The sequence below is a fragment of the Aquarana catesbeiana genome, linkage group LG04 (assembly GCF_042186555.1).
Source record: "Aquarana catesbeiana isolate 2022-GZ linkage group LG04, ASM4218655v1, whole genome shotgun sequence".
NCBI lineage: Eukaryota > Metazoa > Chordata > Amphibia > Anura > Ranidae > Aquarana > Aquarana catesbeiana.
The window spans coordinates 381163760-381188698 of record NC_133327.1 but is presented as its reverse complement, the minus strand read 5'-3'; the positions used below and the strand labels follow the sequence as shown (position 1 = coordinate 381188698).

The 24939-nt window shown below is 46.9% G+C and overlaps 1 protein-coding gene across 1 annotated transcript in view; it reads right to left on the bottom strand.

The window, feature by feature from the left end:
* RWDD1 (RWD domain containing 1) overlaps nt 1-9007 on the bottom strand; it is a 35313-nt gene extending 26306 nt beyond the window's left edge. Inside the window, exons 1-2 of the mRNA XM_073627125.1 lie at nt 8798-9007; nt 4982-5047 (exon numbers count right to left, since the gene is read on the bottom strand). Of these exons, the coding sequence (XP_073483226.1) occupies nt 4982-5047; nt 8798-8870 (139 nt within the window). The 5' untranslated portion in view covers nt 8871-9007. The remainder of the gene's footprint in view (nt 1-4981; nt 5048-8797) is intronic.
* Between the last annotated feature and the right edge of the window lie 15932 nt (nt 9008-24939).

The following is a 24939-nucleotide window of genomic DNA, read 5'->3' as shown; positions in this document are numbered from 1 at the left end:
ACAGGAAGCACCCTCATGGCTAACAGAGGACAGAATTAGAAATAGACTTGAAAAACGTGACATTAATAATTTATCAGAACCAGACGGCTTGCACCCAAGAGTTCTTAAGCAACTCAGTCAAGTAATTGCCAGACCATTGTTCCTAATTTTTTTACGAACAGTCTACTGACTGGATAAGGGACTACAGTGCCTTGCAAAAGCATTCACCCCCCTTGGCATTTTTTGTGTTTTGTTGCCTCACAACCTGGAATTAACACGGATTGTTTGAGAATTTGCATCATTTAATTTACAGAACATACCCACAGCTTTGAAGATTTATTTATTTTTATTGTGAAGCAAACAAATAGGACAAAATAACAGAAAAAGTCAATGTGCATAACTATTCACCCCCTAAAGTCAATACGTTGTAGAGCCATCTTTTGCAGCTATCAAAGCTCCAAGTCGCTTTGGATAAGTCTCTATGAGCTTGCCACATCTTACCACTGGAATTTTTGCCCATTCCTCCTTGCAAAACTGCTCCAGCTCCTTCAAGTTGAATAGTCTGCGCTTGTGAACAGCAATCTTTAAGTCTGACCACAGATTTTCTATTGGATTGAGGTCTGGACTTGGCTAGGCCATTCCAACACATTTGCAGGTTTCTCCTTAAACCACTCAAGTGTTGCTTTAGCAATGTGTTGGGGGCCATTGTCCTGCTGGAAGGTGAACCTCCGTCCTAGCCTCAAATCACACAGAGTGATACAGGTTTTGCTCAAGAACATCCCTGTATTTAGCACCATCCATCTTTCCCTCAACTCTGACCAGTTTCCCAGTCCCGATTGCTGAAAAACATCCCCACAGCATGACGCTGCCACCACCATGTTTCACTGTGGATGGTGTTCTTTGGGTGAAGTAATGTGTTGGGTTTGCGCCAGACATAGCATTTTCTTTGATGGCCAAAAAGTTCAATTTTAGTCTCATCAGACCAGAGCACCTTCCTCCATACATTTTGGGAGTCTCCCACATGCCTTTTTCGCAAACTCAAAACGTGCCATTTTGTTTTTTGCTGAAAGTAATGGCTTTCTTCTGGCCACTCTGCCATAAAGCCCAACTCTATGGAGCGTACGGCTTATTGTCATCCTATGTACAGATACTCCAGTCTCTGCTGTTGAACTCTGCAGCTCCTCCGGGGTTACCTTAGGTTTCTGTGCTGCCTCTCTGATTAATGCCCTCCTTTCCCGGTCCATGAGTTTTGGTGTGCGGCTGTCTCTTGGCAGGTTTGCTGTTGTGCCATGTTCTTTCCATTTGGTTATGATAGATTTGATGGTGCTCCTAGGGATCATCAAAGATTTGGATTTTTTTTTTTTTTTTATAACCTAACCCTGACTTGTACTTCTCAACAACATTGTTCCTTACTTGTTTGGAGAGTTAATTGGTCTTCATGGCAGTGCTTGGTTAGTGGTGCCTCTTAAGTGTTGCAGCCTCGGGGCCTTTCAAAAAGGTGTGTATATGTAATGACAGATCATGTGACACTTAGATTGCACACAGGTGGACATCATTTCAATAATTATGTGACTTCTAAAGGTAATTGGTTGCACCAGAGCTTTTTATGGGCTTCATAACAAAGGGGGTGAATACATATGCACATGCCAATTATTTTTTTTATTTCTGAAAAATAGTTTTATGTAAATTTTTTTCTAATTTTACTTCACCGACTTAGACTATTGTGTTCTGATCCATCACATATAATTCAGATTAAAAAAACATTGAACTAAAGGCTGTAATGTAACAAAATAGGTAAAAAGCCAAGGGGTTGAATACTTTTGCAAGGCACTGTATGTACAAAATCTTAGTAGTGAAAACGGTATCATTAGCAGTAATCAGCATGGATTCATGAAGAATCGTCCTTGCCAAACCAATCTATTAACCTTCTATGAGGAGGTGAGTTGCCATCTAGATAAAGGAAGGCCCGCAGATGTGGTTTATCTGGATTTTGCAAAAGCATTTGACACAGTTCCCCATAAACTTTTACTGTACAAAGTAAGGTCAGTTGGCATGGACCATATGGCGAGTACATAAATTGAAAAACTGGCTACAAGGGCGAGTTCAGAGGGTAGTGATAAATGGGAAGTACTCAGAATGGTCCGGGGTGGAAAGTGGGGTCCCCCTAGGGTTCTGTCCTGGGAGAAATCTTATTTGATTTATTCATAAACTATCTGGAGGATGGGATAAACAGTTCAATCTCTGTATTTGCGGACGGTACTAAGCTAAGCAGGGCAATAACTTCTCCGCAGGATGTGGAAACCTTGCAAAAAGATCTGAACAAATTAATGGGGTGGGCAACTACATGGCAAATGCGGTTTAATGTAGAAAAATGTAAAATAATGCATTTGGGTGGCAAAACTATGAAAGCAATCTACTCACTAGGGGGAGAACCTCTGGGGGAATCTAGGATGGAAAAGGACCTGGCAGTCCTAGTAGATGATAGGCTCAGCAATAGCATGCAATGCCAAGCTGCTGCTAACAAACCAAACAGAATATTGGCATGCATTAAAAAGGGGATCAACTCAAGAGATAAAGCAATAATTCTACCAATATACAAGACTCTGGTCAGGCCGCACCTAGAGTATGCTGTCCAGTTCTGGGCACCAGTCCTCAGGAAGGGTGTGCTGGAACTGGAGAAAGTCCAGAGAAGGGCAACAAAACTAATAAAGGAACTGGAGGACCTTAGTTATGAGGAAAGGTTAAGAGCACTGAACTTGTTCTCTCTAGAGACGAGACGCTTGAGAGGGGATATGATTTCAATGTACACATACCATTCTGGTGACCCCACAATAGGGATAAAGCTTTTCCGCGATAGGAAATTTTATAAGACACATGGCTATTCACTTAAATTAGAAGAAAAGCGGATTAACCTTAAACTGCGTAGAGGGTTCTTTACTATAAAAGCGGTTAGGATGTGGAATTCCCTTCCACAGGCGGTGGTTTCAGCGGGGAGCATCGATAATTTAAAAAAACTATTAGATAAGCACCTGAATGGCCACAACATACAGGGATATACAATGTAATACTGACATATAATCACACACATAGGTTGGACTAGTGTCCTTTTTCAACCTCACCTACTATGTAACACTGTAAACTAGGGATTTATCATAAGGAACATTGTTTGTAACATATAGCTCCAAACATTTATGAACAAATTTTAGTGCACAGAATATAAAGTGCACTTGACATTTTGGTTACTATGCGCTCTTAAAATTTTAGATTTTATGACTGCGGAGGAAGAAGTTCAAGTCTTAAAAACAGTGACATTATCAAATGCAGAAAACTCATTGCAAATGCTGCCACTGAGGCAACCTGTTAGGTATACTTAAAGTGTAAGTTCACCTTTACAGAAAATCTACACAGGACCCCCCCCCCCCCCTCCCGCTTACCTGTTGTGTGGCCATCTCCCGTTTTGAGCCCCGGTATAGCCACGTTAGGGGTCCGGGGATTAGAAGTCCCCTCGGCATCCACATGTCTTCTTCCCTGCTGACAAGACGAGCCACACAGGTTCCGATTGGTCGGCACCGACCAATTATGCCCCATACACACGGTCGGATTTTCCGACGGAAAATGTGTGATAGGACCTTGTTGTCGGAAATTCCGACCGTGTGTAGGCTCCATCACACATTTTCCATCGGATTTTCCGACACACAAAGTTTGAGAGCAGGATATAAAATTTTCCGACAACAAAATCCGTTGTCGGAAATTCCGATCGTGTGTACACAAATCCGACGGACAAAGTGCCACGCATGCTCAGAATAAATAAAGAGATGAAAGCTATTGGCCACTGCCCCGTTTATAGTCCCGACGTACGCGTTTTACGTCACCACGTTCAGAACGATTGGATTTTCCGACAACTTTGTGTGACCGTGTGTATGCAAGACAAGTTTGAGCCAACATCCGTCGGAAAAAATCCTAGGATTTTGTTGTCGGAATGTCCGAACAAAGTCCGACCGTTTGTACAGGGCATTAGAATGCTCCAAAACTTCCCTCCTGAGGGGGTACGTTTTAGAGATTCAGCTGCGGGGGGATATCTAAGCCCCGGACCCATGATGCGCCTATACCGGAGGTTAAGAACGGGAGATTGCCGCGATTCAGGTCAGCGGGACTGGGAGGATGTGAGGTGGGGGTCCTGTGTAAGTTTACCTTGCAGATTTTTCTGTAAGGGTGAACTTACCCTTTAAAAAGGGACTTAGGTTGAGCAAGTATCTCCAGCCAAATCTATGTCAAATTTTTAAGGCTAGGTTCACACCTATGCGTTTTTTTAGTGCATTTTGTGGGAGCATACCATTCCCAACCCCCCGGAGGGCCTGGTATGCATTGGGGGTGGACCCCACACAGTTTATTTTCCCCTGACTTTTTATTTTTTTTGCTGGCAATTCTTTTTTTTACATTCAGTTGTCAGAGGGGGGCCCCTCTAACAGCTTATGACTCATCGGTTGTCAAGGACGCGGCATCCGCCCCCTGTCTGCAGGCACAGGGCTCTCTTCTGTCATTCTCTGAGTTGATTAGCGGGTGTTGACCATACATTATTGGCTGGAACCTGTTAATTGGCTTGTGCTGCAGTGAATGGTAGCACAGTCTTCTGGGTCCACTGGCCTTGACATACAGGTACGCAATTGTGCCTACACGAGCTGAACTGCCGCAGTAAATGTACTGTGGCGGGTTCGGCAAACGGTTAATAAATTCCACTATATGGTAATCCTCTTGATACCTGGTTTTTAAAGACTGGAAGATAGATCAGCAATTAAGCCTTCTCTGATGCATTAGAATAGTACATTACACTTATTGGAAAAAAAACAAAAGAAAGCTTGCAGCTTTTTCTACCTAAATTGTAGTCACTAACAACAAATAACATATTTCTAACTGGCTTGACTACTTACTTTAACCTGTTCACAGACTAAGAAAAACTACCAGTGCAATTAAAAATATAAATGTATACATTCTTATAACTTACTTTCTTCTTCTTCTTCTGCTTCAGATGACACAGTGATAGAGAAACTTGCTGGAGATGTAGCTAAAACTGCAACAAAATAAATGAGCTCATATTAATTTATAGTAGCATAAAGCTTGCCGCAGCGAAGGCTGTAATGTGCAGCTTGAGGGATGATAGGTAACTGTAATGAAGACTATCAGTAACAACAGGAATATTTATTTAAAGTGGATGTAAAGGTTGAAGGTTTTTTACCTTCATGCATTCTGTACATGAAGGCAAAAACCTTCAGTGTGCAGCCCCCCTCATACTTACCCAAGCCCGATCTCGATCCAGCGATGTGCACTAGACCTGAGGCTCTCCCTCCTGATTGGCTCCTGCAGCTGTCAATCACAGCCAGTGAGGCGGGAGCGGGGCTGAGCTACGCACTCTGTCTTATGGAGTCCAGTGATCAGCCACTGTGAGACACCAGGTCGCCGCTTTACCAGTCAGGGTATTTGAAATCCCTGCGGCTTTCTCTCCTCTTTTCCAGTGCTGACAGGAAGGGCTAGGCGGCTCCTGATTGGTTGGCGCCGACCAATTAGAATGCCTCCTATACGTACCTTTACAAGGTACATTTAGGAGATTAAGCCGTATGGATTTCATATCTCTGGACCGGTGAAGCGGCGACCTGATGTCTCACAGTGGGTGCTCGCGGGACTAAGGTACAGCGGGAGGGGGATGGGGTCCAGTGTAAGTTCACTTTACAGATTTTGAGTGAACTTACCCTTTAAGCTCTGTAGGGGGTTTTCACTGTCAGGGGAATAAGGATGCAGAACTCTCTTCCACAATTGGTGGTGTCAGCGAGGAAAATTGATATTGTTAAGAAACTCTTGGATGTGAATCTTAGTGAACGCAATATACAGGGATATGGGAAATGATTATCGACACTGAGACACATACACAGGTTGACCTGGATAGACTATTGTCATTATTCAACTTTACCTACTATGAATCCCCAACACATTTACTTTGGCAACCTAATTAGGCTACATTTATTTTGGCAAATGAAACACATGGTGTATTCCAGAATAAAGTATATGTGCACTCCTACAGTTGGAATGACAGATGTGTTCAAAGAACTGCGGCAGCTTAGCCCATACAATGCAATGACAGGCTGAAGGTGGCCCCAGTTATTCATGACTATTCACACAGCTAGCAATTGCCTGTGGTTAGCGACAGATGATCGTGTCTGCATCCAGCTACGATCGCTACAGGCGACTGCTAGCTGTGCGAACAGTCACCGATTGCTGTGGCTCGTCATTGCATTTTATGGGCAGTTGCAACTCTTTACACACACCTGTAATTTCAGCTGCAGGAATCCGCAGTGTGTGCTAATCTGTTTCAATTCTGATCCGTACCATCAATACCGCATGGATTGCTCGGGGATGCACTTGTAGATCTAAACAGCCATCGGTCTGTCACTGATTTAACCAAGCCACCCATGCAGGTAAAGACAGGGTTTACAAAACACCACATCAGTGTGAATGAAGCATTGGAAATGGCACTTCCCACATTCCTAACCTCTAAGCCAGGGCTCTCCAAACATTCTAAGTACGGCTGCAACTAACGATTATTTTCATAATCGATTAGTTGGCCGATTATTGTTTCGATTAATCACCTTAAAAAAAGTGTGGTGTATAATTTAGTTAATATGTAAAGTTTTAAAAAAAAAAAGGTAATTTATTCTTAAATATCTCTATGCAGTGGTAAATATAAATAACCAACTATATGGTTAGAGAGCAAAATCTCTAATCCACTCTGAGAATAACAGGCAGAAGAGAAATACTGTACATACTATTAGAGGAGATATACTATTAGAGGAGTGTTCATTTGAATTTCTAATCGTTAGTGGGGTCAAATCAACGTTCATTTTCAACCACAGTGATGGGAAAATTTGGAAATAGAAAACTTCTTGGTGAAAGAAATTTTCAGACAGTGTATGTGGTTTTCGTTCAGAAATTACAATTATTTTAAAAACAGAATGTTAAAAACAAGTGAAAATTTCAAACATTCTTTCATTCAGCGAATGTACAAAGATTTTTCGTCTGAATATTCTCATCTGAAAATGGATCGGTGTGACCAGCATAAGGCTCGGTGCACACCTATGCAGTTTGCTTTTGATCTGTTTCTGGAGTGCTCTTTACTGTGCGTTTTGATTTTTGCGCACGTGATTGTGCTGCGATTTGCGTTTTTGCATTTTTTTTGGCCAATTTGTTGTTGGGCAGATTAAAAAACACAAATTGCTGCAAAAATGCATTACATTTGAAGTATATTGAAACAAAAAGCACTGTTTTGCGTTAAAGAAAAGTCACTGGCGCTTTCCAAATTATCAGCAGCTGAAAAAGCATAGATGTGAACGTGTCCCATAGGAAACCATGTAAATGAACTGTAGTCCGTTTCTGCAAAAAGCACCAAAAAACACATAGGGGTGAACCAGGTCTAAGACATTTAGTAACATAATGGGGTTAAAAAAAACTAAAATTGTCTCTTTATAGTACAAAAAAAGCAAATAATCACTACTGTAAGGAGTTCATTTTTTTTTACTGTAGAACTGTGAGAGAAATAGTTACAGTAGCGATTATTTGCTCCTTTTGTACTATAAAGGGCTCATTTTCGGTTTATTTTTAACCACATCATGTTACTGGCCGATGAATCGATTATGAAAATAGTAATCGATTAATTTCATAATTGATTAGTTGTTGATTATTCAATTAGTTGTTTCAGCCCTAATTCTAAGCAACGAGCCAGCTGTTTAAGGTCCTTCAAAGTTTGGGAGGTGGACTGTGGCCATTGGGAGTAAACAATGCATCTTTGCTATTGGGGGGGGGAGTAATATTGTCCCATCGTTGTGGTCAGTGGGAGGCAGGGCTGGGACAAGTGGTGGACAGGAGGGGCAGCTGCCCTGGGCACAGCAGAGCAAGGGGGCAGAGAGTCAGTGGGAGGAATTACACCCATTGCCAGCATCAGTGGGAGGAAAAGTGCCCTAAGTGCCAAATAAAGGCAAGCAAAGGGCCGCAGTTTGCACTGCTCTAAACCCTCTATAGTATTACTGTGTCCTGCAGTGGTGTAGGGTCTGTAGAAGGAACCACATTGCACAGACAGACCAGACATCACCCCTAGAAGTGTCAGAAGATTCCTCTGTCAGGCTAGGGTCACACATGTGCAAAGAACTGCATGTTTCTGTGTGGGTTGGGAACGAGCGATTATGTGGGCAGAAACTTGCTGCACGTGTGTCAGTGGGGGGGAGCCTTGAATTCTTCAAGGCACCCCCACGCATTGGCACCCCAGCACCCTGCAGTTCCATGTGATGCGTTTTTATAGAAAAGGGTTGGGGCTTCTCTCCCTGTGTTTCCCGCAGGCACAGCAGCCCTTGCCCTTTCAAATGAATAAAGCGCTGTGCATGCACATCTGTGAACCTATGCTAAGCCTAGCTCTACAAGAAAGTGATCGGTAAGTACCCTTCTAAGTGTTTCCCCTACTTTTATAGCTGGGCCCAGGGGGACTGAGAATTCTAAAGCACTCACAATCCAGGCAGAGGAGTACATCCCAAAGGGGCTCCTCCATGTCACCCCGGTCTATACCACCCCAGAGAGGGGCTCTTCCATGTCACCCCGGTCTATACCACCCCAGAGAGGGGCTCTTCCATGTCACCCCGGTCTATACCACCCCAGAGAGGGGCTCTTCCATGTCACCCCGGTCTATACCACCCCAGAGAGGGGCTCTTCCATGTCACCCCGGTCTATACCACCCCAGAGAGGGGCTCTTCCATACCACCCCAGCCCTGGGGCCCCGGCTCACCTGTAAAGGAGTCAGCATAGATGGACTCCAGAGCCTCCAGCTCATTGCGCTGTTCCTCGCTGTAGTCCGTCATGGTTAGCGGGCCATTGACCGAGGACGGGGCAGAGACCAGTACGTACAGCGACCCCCTTACTGCCACCCAGCCGGCCACGCTCGGCAAAGAATCGCTCGCTCCGACATCGATTGCTCTCGTCTAGACTGCACCTCCACCCTCTTAACTCCTCCGGTGCCAGCATTAGGACACCGAGCACTTCGTACGAGAGATTGCTGGCTACAGCACACTCATTTTCCACTTTTAGGCAGCTGCCATAGACACCAATGTGTATACGATAACAGGGTCCGCCGACCGTGCCACATGTAAGTGTAAGTACTGAGGCTCGAGTTTCCCTTCTTTTTCTATCGGCTATTGACAGATTGAGCTTGAACTGTCGCAGGATATGATGTCATCAAGAAGCGTTTCTTAGCATGTGTGTGTGAATGTACTGCCCATCTGTCAGCTCTGATATAGATAGGGCGGAAATAGGTGATATGTATGTAGCATTTACCCCTGAAGGAGCTGCTGTTTTTTTTATTGGGCCAGTACTCTGCTTTTACACCCACCAATACTTGGCTAAATCACCTTGACACAGCTATGGTGCAGTGTTGGTGTGAAGCTAGCAATAAAAGGATAATCACACAATGTAAAATATAACGATAGTGTACCTTTACCATTACCTTGGGTATCCATTGTTCCACCTGTAGGGAAATGGAACAATGCTTCACAGCAATTGTAATTAACCAGAAAGTGTTCTTTACTGGAACTGGCATAAAAAAACAATAATTACAATGCTATACCGTCACACAGACGTAATGCGACAGCTCAGTGGGTTTTCACAACCATTTTAACATATAAGGAACTCTTAGATGACCCTTGCAAGCGCGTCTCCAAGTGGGACCAATGCTCAGAATGACAATGTCTTGACTCTGAGTATCTTCCCACTTCCAGTACGCTGCAATGAACACAGCAATGCAAAGTTATCCACCCAGCACAATACAATCGCTAAGGAGCCCCCCCTGCCTTATAATACAGTCCTTCCTTATAGTGATTGAATGGAAGGCCTTGCAATAAAAGATGTAGTCTTTAGTCTTCTGTCTTCTGCTAGCTATTGTATTGTAATCCAAGAGGATTAACAGACAAAGGATAGTGTAGAGTAATTGTTGTAACTGTTCTTGTGGTATATCACACTTAAAACTACTTCCGGTGTAGTTGTCTCTTAACCCTGCAGTGTCAGTTCTCAGCGGAGTATAGGCTTGAGCATAGTTGCCAACTTTGTAAAAAAAAAATGTGGGACACTTTTGTGGCTGTAGGCGGAGACGTACAATAATTAGGGGGCGGGGCATTCGTAGCTTAAAAAAAATATACAAGTGCGGCGCGCCACAGCGAAAAATGGGCGTGGTTTACACGACCTAGTGGGCGTGGCTTAAATGGGTGTGGCTCAAGAGGGTGTGGTTAGAGTCTGAGATGAATGAGGGAGAGAGGGGGAGAGGGATTAGAGGGGGGAGAGGGAAATGACGGGACAGCAGCCCCAGATCCTACACAATAAAAATGTGTGTATTCTAGAAAGTTTAACAATCAGCAGATAAAGATACTCCAAACACCTGGTGTTAGCACTTCAATCATCCCGGCACCATGGTTGTTATGGTGTCAGGATGATTGAAGTGCATTATTTCTATTATTACATTGTAATATTGAAATCATTCAACTCACCATAATGCTGAATCAGTGGGATCCCTGAGCGTGTCACTAGCCACGTCGCCTGCCACCAGCCGTCCGTCCTTGCGTCAGATGTCCCAGCAGAGTCCGTCCTTGCATCAGGTGCCCCCAGCGGAGCCCCATTACATCAGATGTTCCCAGCGGAGCCCCCCCTCACATCAGAAGTCCTCAGCGGAGCCCCCCCTCACATCAGGAGTCCCCGGCGGAGCCCCCCCTCACACCAGGAGTCCCCGGCGGAGCCCCCCCTCACACCAGGAGTCCCCGGCGGAACCCCCCCCCCACATCAGGAGTCCCTGGCGGAGCTCCCCCTCACATCAGGTGTCCCCGGCGGAGCCCCCCTCACATCAGGTGTCCCCGGCGGAGCCCCCCTCACATCAGGTGTCCCCGGCGGAGCTCCCCCTCACATCAGGTGTCCTCAGCGGAGCCCCCCTCACATCAGGTGTTCCCGGCGGAGCCCCTCCTCACATCAGGTGTCCCCGGTGGAGCCCCCCCTTACATCAGGTGTCCCCGGTGGAGCCCCCCCTTACATCAGGTGTCCCCGGTGGAGCCCCCCCTCACATCAGGTGTCCCCAGTGGAGCCCCCCTCACATCAGGTGTCCCCAGTGGAGCCCCCCCTCACATCAGGTGTCCCCAGTGGAGCCCCCCTCACATTAGGTGTCCCCAGTGGAGCCCCCCCTCACATTAGGTGTCCCCAGTGGAGCCCCCCCTCACATTAGGTGTCCCCAGTGGAGCCTCCCCTCACATTAGGTGTCCCCAGTGGAGCCCCCCCTCACATCAGGTGTCCCACAGCGGTGCGCCCCCTCTACCTCAGAGGAGGTCCTCCGCATGGCTAGAACCCCCGCCCTTTTCCATATCATACTGGCAGGGGGGCAGGGGGTAGGCGGGGTGAGGCGGAGCGGGGCAGAGGGTGGGCGGCGACGCAGGAGCTCCGTCTAGCCCCCCCCAGCCGTCTAACTGAACTTCATTAAAATGGCGGCCGGCAGAGACAATGTCTCCGCCGGCCGCGGACCCCTAGCAGCGGCGGCGGCGGCGACGAAATCGTGAAGAACCAGATTTCTCGTGACATTTACCGGGATGCCACAAATTCGGGAATAGCGTCTAAGTCCCGGGAATGTCCCGGGAAATCCGGGACAGTTGGCAAGTATGCTTGAGGCCTGCTTAAACTCAGTCTAATAAGATCAGACCTCTTCCGTGGAACTGCAGGTTCCAGCAACACTGATGTATGGGTCTAAGTGTATAAAAGTGCATTAAGAATTATGGGCGGCAGCCCTCTCACCAAATCAGGCCTGGAAGAGTGGGAAATCTCTGCTCCGGTTGTCTCTGTCCTGCTTACAGCCAGAACCGTCACGCTGCTTCTGTTCCGCAGGATGACCGGGACCCTCCGATGGCTCCGTCAGGTGTCTCTGGATCCTTCCCGACCCGGTCACACTGTCTCTGCAGTACACAGATGTAAAACAGAGACACTGGTCGTTCCGCTCTGCAGTTGGTGTAGGCCGCGCTCTCTGGAACACCTCCTCCATGGTCCCGGGAGCAGGCCACGCATCCCGAAGAGAAAGAAAATGGCTGCCATCCTCCTTTTTTATATCCTACCCAGCATGCACTTCAGTCACTCAGTGTTCATGGGTAGGTGAGTGGGCATTATGGGTAGGTCAGTCTTCCCACAAAGTAAACATTAAGTCACTTCCTGTCAGGCTCTGTGAATTCTTGAGTGTGAAATTAAAGAAGTCTATTTACATTTTTTGCCACTTGGGGGAGCCAAATAACAATATATGCATTGTCCATATTTTCACATTACATTGCTTTAGTAGGCAAAAATACCAGCGCTACATGTATACTTTATATGTCACAGCTTTTCGACTGGGCATTGTCATCTGCTTTCAGGTGTTAGTGGAACCCTTTTGCAGCCAATCCAGTTTAACTTTACTCAGCCCCGGAAGGATTTGCCCCCCTAATGACCAAGTCATTTTTTATGATATGGCACTGCATCGTTTTAACTGACAATTGGCGCAGTTGTGCGACATTGTACCCAAACAAAATTGACGTCCTTTTTTTCCCCACAAATAGCTTTCTTTTGGTGGTATTTGATTACCTCTGCAGTTTTTATTTTTTGCTTTATAAACAAAAAATGCTGACAATTTTGAAAAAACAACAATAATATTACTTTCTGCTGTAAAGTATACCCAATAAAAAATGTAAAAAATCAAATTTCTTCATCAGTTTGGGCCAATATGTATTCTGCTGCATATTTTTGATTAAAAAATCCCAATAAGCGTATATTGATTGGTTTGCACAATATTTATAGAGTGTAGAAAATAGGGGATAGATTTATGGCATTTTTATAATTTCTTTTTTTGACACCTTTTTTGGGACCAGTGACATTTATACAGGGATCAGTGCTAAAAATTTCACCTTAGGCGATAGGAAGCAGAAGTTCTTCCCGAAGTCTTCCGGGACACATGACAGGCCTTAGAAGACTTCGGGACCAATCACAGAGTGCAGTGCCACTCGCGCAGTGGGCACCCGGCTGTGAAGCCGCAAGTTGTCACAGCCAGGTGCCCGGGGAGAACCTAGGTGCGGTGAGTGCACCCCTGGGTCATTGGACAGGTGAGTGTGTGTCTATTAAAAGTCTGCAGCTACAGACAAACAAACAAATGACTGGAACTGCGCTTTAACTACTTCCTTACTGGGCCAGTTCTGACATTTCTATCCTACACGTAAAAATATTTTTTTTGCTCGAAAATTACTTGGAACCTCCAAACATATATTTTTTTTTAACAGAGGCCCTAGAGAATAAAATGTTGGGTTTTGCAATTTTTTTATGTCACACGGTATTTGCGCAGTCGTTTTTTAAATGCAATTATTTTGGAAAAAATACACTTTATTAAATTTTAGTGCACACTAACACATTACAATACCCATTTTTTTTGGTAAAATTATAAAAGATGATGTTACTCCAAGTAAATAGATACCTAATATGTCAGGCTTTAAAATTGCATATGCCCATGGAACGGTGCCAAACTACGGTACCTAAAAATCTCCATAGGTGACACTTAAAAAGCCTTTACGGGTTACCAGTTTGGAGGTCTGGTGCTAGAATGATTCCTCTCTGACGTTCGTGGCGATACCTAAAATGTGGTGTGAACACCGTTTACATGTGCATTTACCTTTGTGCATGAGTACGGAGTAGTGGCTTACTTTATTTTTTTTTTTAATTATTATTATCTTCTTTAATTTTTTTTAATTATTATTTATTTTCATGTTTTTTGTTTTGTTTTTTTTGCACTGCCTCTTTATTTTTATTTTTTTATCACTTTTATTGCTATCACAAGGGATAGACAACATTCCTTGTCATAGCACGGGCAGTGACAGGTCCTCTGAGACATCTGGGGTATATTAGACCTAGGGTTGCCAACAACTTCAGCGGGGCTTGGCATTTTTTTTGTAGCATACACTATGAGATTGTAAAATACCTGGGACACCTCTGTGTGCCCTAGGGGAGTAGTAATGTGGCACGCGCAGCGGTGAACAGTGGGTATAGCCAATTACATATAATGCAGGTGTGTGTAATGTATAATATAATGTATATAGTGTAGGTGTGTGTAATGTACAATATAGTGTATATAGTGCAGGCGTGTGTAATGTACAATATAGTGTATATAATGCAGGCATGTGTAATATATAATATAGTGTATATAGTGCAGGTGTGTGTAATATACAATATAGTGTATATGTAGTGTGTATATATGGATACATATGTATATATGGATGGTACATAGATGGTGTATGGGGGAGCTGTATAAACAGTATCTTACAAAAGTGAGTACACCCCTCACATTTTTGTAAATATTTTATTATATCTTTTCATGTAACAACACTGAAGAAATTACACTTTGTTGCAATGTAAAGTAGTGAGTGTACAGCTTGTATAACAGTGTAAATTTGCTGTCCCCTCAAAATAACTCAACACAGCCATTAATACAATAAGGAGCGAAAGGGGAGGGATTATTGCGGTGCCAAAAAATAAATTGATACAATGTAGGTAAAAATTTAGACTTTATTACAATTCATTAAAAGGGGTTCATAAAAAACACACATATTAAGGGAGCATGATACAGTATTATGTTGACCAAGATGTAAGATGGTGGTACATTACAACAGCAGGTCAGAAAGTCCCTACTAGTTTCACCAAGGCATTGGCTTCATCAGGGGAATAGAACATAACATAAGACAGCTGTTGCTCTAGAAAGAAAAAGAAAAAATGTAGATAAACATTAATTACTGAAGAAATGGAAACAAAGCTGTGAACATCACTAGATAATTGTGCGCTGGGGTAAGGCAAGTCCGGTCCCCTCCCGATCAACCCCTCCCCCAGACAAAGCACCATCTGGTGGAAAATGATCCATACAGTGGTAACCCAAACATACCCTGGAAGCCCGACGGGCAAGACGGGCATGGTCCACCGTCAAGAGCGCATCCACCCCACACTGCCAATATGTGACTGCAGAGGGCTAAAGGGAGAGCCTCATAAAAGCTGAAAAAACAAGATATAAATAAAAAATAAATAAAATAGGCATAAGACTACGCAAGGCTATAAAAAGCTCAGCTAAAGTTAAGAAGAGGGAAGGTATAAGTGCCTCAGTACCTACCAAATACAAAGTTTGATATCATATAAAAGGGGTGCTGCGAAGGCTGGAACTGTAATGCCCCGTACACACGTCGGATTTTCCGATGGAAAATGTGTGATAGGACCTTGTTGTCGGAAATTCCGACCGTGTGTAGGCTCCATCACACGTTTTCCATCGGATTTTCCGACACACAAAGTTTGAGAGCAGGCTATAAAATTTTCCGACAACAAAATCCGTTGTCGGAATTTCCGATCGTGTGTACACAAATCCGACGCACAAAGTGCCACGCATGCTCAGAATAAATAAAGAGATGAAAGCTATTGGCTACTGCCCCGTTTATAGTCCCGACGTACGTGTTTTATGTCACCGCGTTCAGAATGATCGGATTTTCCGACAACTTTGTGTGACCGTGTGTATGCAAGACAAGTTTGAGCCAACATCCGTCGGAAAAAATCCTAGGATTTTGTTGTCGGAATGTCCGATCAATGTCCGACCGTGTGTACGGGGCATAAGAGTGAACCAAGAAAAACAGGTGCACTGATGGGTTGGAAGGTTAACTAAAGAAAAGGAGAGTGTTAGGTACCTGGTAGTAGAGCCTGACTTGTAGGAGAAGGTCTCTCATACAACGCTGGTTCAGGAGCCACTGGAGTGGGAACAGTGGTCTCCTGAGCGCAGAGGGGTAGGAGTGCCTGTTGGAGTAGAGTCTCTGATGCTGAAGAAAGGTAGAGATCCCCCAGGGATGGCTGGACTGCAGATCAGGTGGAGACTGGAGGCAGCAGGCTGGAACACTGGAGATGCAGAGATCACTGGAGCTGAAGCTGATGGTGCAACAGCAATGACAAACAGCAGGCAGAAGCAAGGTCAGACAGTCCGGGTCAGCAGGTAGGTAAGACAGGCAATAACGGCAGGCAGAGTCGGTAGACAAGCAGAGATCGGCAACGGTATCAGGCTGGAGCAATAGAATAGTCAGGCAGGCCGGGTCGGGTAGGAGCGGGACGGATGGCCAGACAAGCCGGGTCAAATCAGGAACAATCAGTCAGGTGCAGGTTACAGGAATCACAGAGCTGAGACGAAGCAGCAATGTGCCAGTGGCACAGGGGAACCTTTAAGCGATCTTTGGCGCCAAAACGGCGCTAACGCGAATGCGCGCCCGCGCCGCGCTGATGCCTGGAAACAGCAGGACTTTGGTGTAATGCTCGCACAGGGGCGCGCTGGCGCATAGGCGCATGCAAACGCCCAGGTCTGGCGCCGGCGGTTCCCTGACATTGCCCCCCCCAAGGGGCAGCCTCCGGATGCCCATAAGCTTTCTCTTCTCAGGGTGGGTAGAAAAATAGGCGCAAACTAAACGCCTAGCATGCACATTACTATCTGGTTCCCAAGAGTTACTTTCTGGGCCGTAGCCTTTCCACTTAATTAGGAACTGGGTTTGTCCCTGTCTTCTTCTGCAATCAAGGATAGCCTCAACCTCAAATTCCTCGCTGACATCAATCAAAACAGATTCAGGAGGTCTAGTTCCTTTACCAGGGAAGGGATCAGGTACAGCAGGTTTAAGTAGGGACACATGGAATACCGGGTGAATTTTGAGAGAGTCAGGTAAGGTCAATTCGTAAGAAACTTCATTGATTTTCCTCTTAACCGGAAAGGGTCCCATAAACCTAGGTGCCAACTTCTTAGAAGGACATGCTAATTTGATATTATTTGTAGAAAGCCATACCTGGTCACCAAGCTGTAACTTCAACTCCCCTCTTCTTTTTCGGTCGAAGATTCTCTTGCCGTCTGCCTGAGCCTTGGACACTGCCTCCTGCAACATCTGGTTGTTTTGACTGAGGAAATCCACTGTGCTCTGTACTGCCGGAACTGCAGACTCTGGAAGGAAATCGGGTAAAAAGGTTAGATGGAAGCCATAATTGGCGAAAAAGGGGGATTGACCGGTGGCAGAATGTTTAGCATTGTTGTAGGCAAATTCTGCCAAAGGCAGCGGGGATACCCAATCATCCTGTGAGAAGGATGTAAAGCATCTGATGTACTGCTCAAGGGTCTGATTGGTCCTCTCCGTCTGTCCATTAGTCTGGGGGTGATAGGCCGAGGACAAGGCCAGTTTGATTTTTAAAGTTTCACACAGGGCTCTCCAAAAGCGTGAGGTGAATTGTACCCCTCTATCAGAGATTATGTTCACAGGGACTCCATGAAGTCTAATGATTTCCTTGATGAATATATGAGCCGTTTCAATAGCTGATGGAGTTCCTCTTAATGGAAGAAAATGAGCCATCTTGGTTAAACGGTCCACTACCACAAAGATGGCAGAACACCCCTCAGAACATGGAAGCTCTACAATAAAGTCCATGGAAATCATCTTCCAGGGTCTATCGGGTACAGGTAAAGGTTTTAACAAGCCCCAAGCTCGATTCCTGGATGTCTTATTCTGGGTGCAGATAGGGCAGGAGCTGACATATTTTTCGCAAAAGTCTTTCAGATTGGGCCACCAGAATGTACGCTGCACCAATTCCAGGGTTTTGCGAACCCCAAAGTGACCTGCCAGCGGGTGATCTTGAAGAAGTGTCAAGACCTTGACCCGAACCTCCTCAGGGACAAAAATTTGGCTTCCTTTCCAGAACAATCCATCTCTGTTAATCAAAGTAATCCCTGTAGGCCTGGCCGATTCAGAGGATGCTTCCTTAATCTGGGAGAGAAGATCTGTTTGTAGGAGCAGGAAATTGTTTGCAGGTAAGATGGTGTCAGGAGTAGATAAGTCCTTTGGGTTGTCATGCATTCGTGACAACGCATCTGGTTTAATATTTTTTGAGCCTGGCCGATAAGTAATGTGGAAGGAGAAACGTGAGAAGAACAGGGCCCAGTGGGCTTGTCGAGGCTTTAGTCGTTTAGCAGATCGCAAGTACTCCAGATTTTTATGGTCCGTGTATATTAGTACTGGATGCATAGCCCCCTCCAACAGGTACCTCCACTCTTCTAGTGCTGTCTTAATAGCGAGAAGCTCTTGATCACCAACATCATAGTTCTTCTCCGCAGGAGAGAGTTTTCGGGAGAAGAACCCCACAGGATGCATTACGTCTTTACTGCCTCTGCGTTGCGACAGTATCGCACCAACCGCTATCTCAGAAGCGTCTACTTCTAAAATGAATGGTAAAGATGGTTCAGGATGGCTGAGGATAGGTGCTGAGGTGAATAGCCTCTTGAGTTTCTCGAAGGCATCTTGGGCTAGTTGATTCCAGGAAAAACGGGTATTCTTTTTGGTCAACTGTGTGATGGGTGCAATTATGGCTGAGAACCCCTTGATAAACTTCCTGTAAAAGTTTGCAAACCCGATAAACCGTTGAACCCCCTTCTTGTCCAGGGGTACTGGCCAGTCCAGAACAGCGGAAACCTTCTGCGGGTCCATTTTGATGCCAGTTGAAGAGATTATCAACCCCAGGAATTGAATGCTCTGTTGCTCAAACTCGCATTTCTCTGCTTTTGCATAAAGTCTGTGTAAGCGGAGACGACCCAGCACCCGGCGAACATGTTCTCGATGTAGATCCAGAGATTCTGAAAAGATCAAGATATCGTCCAGATAAGCGATCACGAACACATCTAGGAAGTCTCTGAGAACATCATTAATCAGATGTTGGAAGGTCGCAGGGGCGTTGCAGAGTCCAAAGGGCATAACAAGATATTCATAATGCCCGAATCGGGTCCGAAAGGCTGTTTTCCACTCGTGCCCGGCCCGGATGCGGATCAGATTATAGGCCCCTCTTAGATCAAGTTTCGTAAAAATGACGGCAGTCCCTAATTTCTGAAATAGTTCAGGTATCAAAGGTAGGAGATACCGATTCTTGATCGTGATTTTGTTCAGTTCTCGGTAATCTATACATGGCCGGAGGGACTTGTCCTTCTTAGCGACAAAGAATATTCCGGCACCAGCTGGGGAGGTGGAGTGGCGAATGAATCCCTTGGCCAGGTTTTCATCTATATATGTCTTTAGTACTTGTTGTTCTTTTTCAGATAAAGGAAAAATGCGTCCGAAAGGAATTTCGGATCCTGGTAGCAGCTCGATGGGGCAGTCATAGGGACGATGAGGTGGAAGAGAGTCTGCCCCCTTTTTACTGAAAACATCGATGTATTCGTGATAATGATTAGGTATGACCTGGCAATTTTTCTGGTCGGTGTCCAGACAAAGCAGAGTGGCTGAGGAGTCCGGATCTTTCATCAAACAATGCTCTTGACAGTAGGATGACAGGAATCTTACTTCTCCGGACGCCCAATGGATGTGTGGGTTGTGGGCCTGCAGCCAGGGAATGCCCAGGATGATGGGGAACATAGGAGAGGTGATGGCATCAAGGATCAGCAGTTCCTTATGTTGGGAAAGAGTAGTAGCAGGTAAAGGCAGGGTCTCTTGCGTTACTTGTCCGGATCTGATGCGGGAGCCATCAGCAAGAAATACAGAGAGTCCATGGGCTTTAGTCCGTAAAGGGATGTTGTGTTGGTTGGCAAAAGTTAAATCAATAAAGCAGCTGCATGCTCCGGAGTCAATAATGGCATTGACTGGGATTATCTCTTCTTGGAGCTGTAACGAGAGAGGAATGGCAAGGTGGGTAGAATTCGTAGATAAAGCAGAGAGACTGGTATGCACAGGAGATGGACACTTACTTATTTTAACTGGACAATTCTGAACATAGTGCCCGGTTCCTCCACAATAGAGACACAGATTGAGTTGCCGACGTCGGACACGTTCCTCGGAAGACAGAGCAGGTCGCATCAGTCCTAGCTGCATCGGTTCAGAGGTGTCAGGCGTGACATGAGCAGGATTCATACTGGGTGAGGGTAAGTAGCGTGTTGCAGGAACCGGAGCTCATGCTTTCATCCAGGTTGGACGGGTCTGTTGAGCAGAGCGTTCAGATCGACATTCTCGGAGGCGACGATCGATCTGGATGGTTAAGGAGATCAAGGCCTCAAGAGTATTTGGGACACCCACTCGAGCAAGCTCATCTTTTAGTCCTTCGGATAGACCCATGCGGAACTGGTGGCGCAGGGCCGCATCATTCCACTGTGTGTCCGCACTCCAACGCCTGAAGTCAGTAACATAGTCCTCAGCGGGTCTGCGGCCTTGTTGGAGCGCGAACAGAACTGATTCGGCTGTGGCAGTTAGTTGGGGGTCCTCATATAGTTGCGCCATGGCTTCAAAGAAAGATGATAAAGATTGGGTTAGAGCAGAGTCCCCTTCAAGTAAACGGTGGGCCCAGGTCTGAGGTTCTCCTTGCAGGAGGGAAATTACAAATCCCACCTTGGTGACTTCCAGAGAGAAAGTTCGGGGCTGAAGGGCAAAAAAGAGCTGGCAGGCATTGCGAAAGGCCCGAAACTTAGCCCGGTCTCCGGAGAATCTTTCAGGAACAGGGACCCTTGGTTCAGGTGGAAGCATGACAACTGAAGGAGCAGAAACAGTCTGTGTTGGAGTTGCAGCTGAAGAGGAGGCCGTAGGGTTAGACCCTGCAAGATTCTGAACTTGTCCTTCCAGTCTGTTATAGTTATCCTGAAGAGATTGCACTGCTTGAGTGAGGGCCACCAGGTGCGTACATATCTCTTTCATTGGAGAGGTGTCTCCTGCAGGCTCAGTCATGGCTGCTTCGTACTGTTAGGTACCTGGTAGTAGAGCCTGACTTGTAGGAGAAGGCCTCTCATACAACGCTGGTTCAGGAGCCACTGGAGTGGGAACAGTGGTCTCCTGAGCGCAGAGGGGTAGGAGTGCCTGTTGGAGTAGAGTCTCTGATGCTGAAGAAAGGTAGAGATCCCCCAGGGATGGCTGGACTGCAGATCAGGTGGAGACTGGAGGCAGCAGGCTGGAACACTGGAGATGCAGAGATCACTGGAGCTGAAGCTGATGGTGCAACAGCAATGACAAACAGCAGGCACAAGCAAGGTCAGACAGTCCAGGTCAGCAGATAGGTGATGCCTGGAAACAGCAGGACTTTGCTGTAATGCTCGCACAGGGGCGCGCCGGCGCATAGGCGCATGCAAACGCCCAGGTTTGGCGCCGGCAGTTCCCTGACAGAGAGGTTTTTTATTTTACCAGAGAACAAGAAAGTATGAAAAGGTGGTAGTAAAAAACATATGCCAGTAAATGCATAGGGGAGGAACCTATATATAAGAAGCTTACCCCGGATTTCAGAATCGATTAGATACCATCCAGGGCTGATGCAGGCTAAAACAGGTGGTGGGTGTTAGTGAGAGATTGTTCACACTGATGTCGTGCAAAGACCTAGTTAGTGGAGCAAAAATATATCCCAATGAAAGATGGTGTCAATTAGTCTCTCTCCAAGACCAGAAGGCAGTGCAGAGAGTTTAACAAAATTGCCAGAATAGAGAAATTACCTTCAGAAGGACAATCCATACAAACAGCGCCCCAGTAAGTCAGCAAGGAAAGACTGATGTTCTCTGCCTTTAAAGCCCCCCACCTGATTGGCGACGTGAGTTGACCAATCAGGAGCGGACAAAAAGACGGCCAGTGCACCTGCGCACTGTGTGCCGCGCTATGCCTACATTGCTCAGGGGGCCAAGCGGCAGGTGTCTTGTGTCACAGGGCTGGGACCAAACGACGCAGACAACCATGGGCGTGGCCACGTAGTGAGCCTGCCCATGGGGCGGGAACATGCCAGCGACCAATGGGAGGATGTAAAAGGAGGCCGATATACAGAGCGGACAGGGGGTGGAGAAAGGCCGTGGGGCGGGTCGGCTGTCAAATGAAGCCAGCCCTGGGGTGTCCATACAGCCAAGGGATGTTACTGGGTGTGCGCGCAAGATCGGAAAGCAGCCAGGCATGCACCGAGGGGGACCAGAGAAAGAGGGGAAGGTGGAGAGGGATGGAGAATGGCGAAGACAGAGGAAACCGCTGGCAACAAAAGTGAGTACACCCCTAAGTGAAAATGTCCAAATTGGGCCCACAGTGTCAACATTTTGTGTGGCCTCCATTATTTTCCAGCACTGACTTAACCCTCTTGGGCATGGAGTTCACCAGAGCTTCACAGGTTGCCAATGGAGTCCTCTTCCACTCCTCCATGATGACATAACAGAGCTGGTGGATGTTAGAGACCTCCTCCACCTTCCGTTTGAGGATGCCCCACAGATGCTCAATTGGGTTTAGGTCTGAAGACATGCTTGGCCAGTCCATCACCTTTACCCTCAGCTTCTTTAGCAAGGCAGTGGTTGTCTTGGAGGTGTGTTTGGGGTCGTTATCATGTTGGAATACTGCCCTGCGGCCCAGTCTCCGGACGGAGGGGATCATGCTCTGCTTCAGTATGTCACAGTACATGCAGGTATTCATGGTTCCCTCAATGAACTGTAGCTCCCCAGTGCCAGTAGCACTCATGCAGCCCCAGACCATGACACTCCCACCACCATGCTTGACTGTAGGCAAGACACACTTGTCTTTGTACTCCTCACCTGGTTGCCGCCACACACGCTTGACACTATCTGAACCAAATACGTTTATCTTGGTGTCATCAGACCACAGGACATGATTACAGTAATCCATGTCCTTAGTCTGCTTGTCTTCAGCAAACTATTTGTGGGCTTTCTTGTGCCTCATCTTTAGAAGAGGCTTCCTTCTAGGATGACAGCCATGCAGACCAATTTGATGCAGTGTGTGGCGTATGGTCTGAGCACTGACAGGCTGACCCCCCCACCCCTTCAACCTCTACAGCAATGCTTGTAGCATTTATACGTCTATTTCCTAAAGACAACCTCTGGATATGACGCTGAGCATGTGCACTCAACACCTTTGGTCGACCATGGCGAGGTCTGTTCTGAGTGGAACCTGTCCAGTTTAAACCACGTTATGGTCTTGGCCACCGTGCTGCAGCTCAGTTTCAGGCTCTTGGCAATCTTCTTATAGCCTAGGCCATCTTTATGTAGAGCAACAATTCTTTTTTTCAGATCCTCAGGGAGTTCTTTGCCATGAGGTGCCATGTTGAACTTCCAGTGACCAGTATGAGAGAGTGAGAGCGATAACACCAAATTTAACACACCTGCTCCCCATTCACACCTGAGACCTTGTAACACTAACGAGTCACATGACCCCGGTGTCAGGGCTGGGCTCAGCCCTTCCTTCTCTGAGCTGGCCGCTCAGCTGTCGGATAATTGCCTTTCTCTCCACAGTGACTCAGCTGTTGATGATCTGCTCGTCATCCTGCCTACTTAAAGTCGTCCAGCTCACTTCATCTCTGCCTTCGCCTTTGGTCACATCTCAGAGACTTTTTCCTGCGTTCCTGTTGAAGACTCGCTCGGCTGAAGTCCCCTCTGGCTCCTGATCCTGCTTGCTGTACTACTACGTTGATCTCTGGCTCTCTGACATTGGCATTGGCTGACTACCCGATCTGGTTACTGAACTCTGGCTATTTATTGACTACGCTTACTCTGTTTACCTTTTTATTATTATTAAACAAGTGTGATTAACTGTACTTCTGTCTCAGTCTGATTTATGGTTTCTGACACCCGGGAGGGAAAATGGTTAATTGGGCACGATTTGGACATTTTCACTTGGGGGGTGTACAGTACTCACTTTTGTTGCCAGCGGTTTAGACATTAAAGGCTATGTGTTGAGTTATCTTGAGGGGACAACAAATTTACACTGTTATACAAGCTGTACACTCACTACTTTACATTGTAGCAAAGTGTAATTTCTTCATTGTTGTCACATGAAAAGATATAATAAAATATTTACAAAAATGTGAGGGTTGTACTCACTTTTGTGAGTGTATGGATGGTATATAGGACCTCCGTGTCCCTTCTTTAGCCAGCCAGAGGAGAGCACCTGGCAACATGGAGGCTCCACCTCTGCCTCTGTGTCCCGTCTGCAGTACACTGAGCGGACGGAGGCGCACGCCGCTGACACCGACAGTGCAGAGGGTAGATAGGGAGACAGCAGCAGGAGCAGATACCATTGCGGGCCTGAAATCAGGACACAGCCGTGGTGGGACAGCATAGGCATGGCACACCGCACCGGGAGCCACCGGTGGGTCTGAATAATGTGGCCGGGTCTCAGGCGGGCAGAGACCTGGACACATGTTTCAAAACCCATACTGTCCAGGTGAATCCCAGACAGGTGGCAACCCTAGGGGTAGCTGACGGGGGGGGGTACCTGACAGAGGAGGGGGCATAGCTGACAGAGAGGAGGGGGTGGCTGACAGAGAGGAGGGGGGTGGCTGACTGAAAGGAGGGGGGCTGACAGAGAGGAGGGGGCGGCTGACAGAGAGGAGGGGGGCAGCTGACAGAGAGGAGGGGGCAGCTGACAGAGAGGAGGGGGGCGGCTGACAGAGAGGAGGGGGGCGGCTGACAGAGAGGAGGGGGGTGGCTGACAGAGGAGGGGGGTGGCTGACAGAGGAGGGGGGGCTAACAGAGGATAGGGGTTGACAGAGGAGGGGGCTGACAGAGAAGGGCTGACAGAGGAGAGGGGAGAGCTGACAGAGGAGGGGGGCTGACAGAGGAGGGGGGCTGACAGAGAGGAGGGGGGCTGCTGACAGAGAGGAGGGGGCTGACAGAGAGGAGGGGGGCTGCTGACAGAGAAGGGGGTGGCTGACAGAGGAGGGGGGCTGACAGAGGAGGGGGGCTGACAGAGGAGGGGGCTGACAGAGGAGGGGGGCCGACAGAGGAGGGGGGCCGACAGAGGAGGGGGGCCGACAGAGGAGAGTGGAGGGCTGACAGAGAAGGGGGGCTGCTGACAGAGAGGGGGGTGGCTGACAACCAGGAGGGGGGCTGCTGACAGCGAGGGGGGGTGG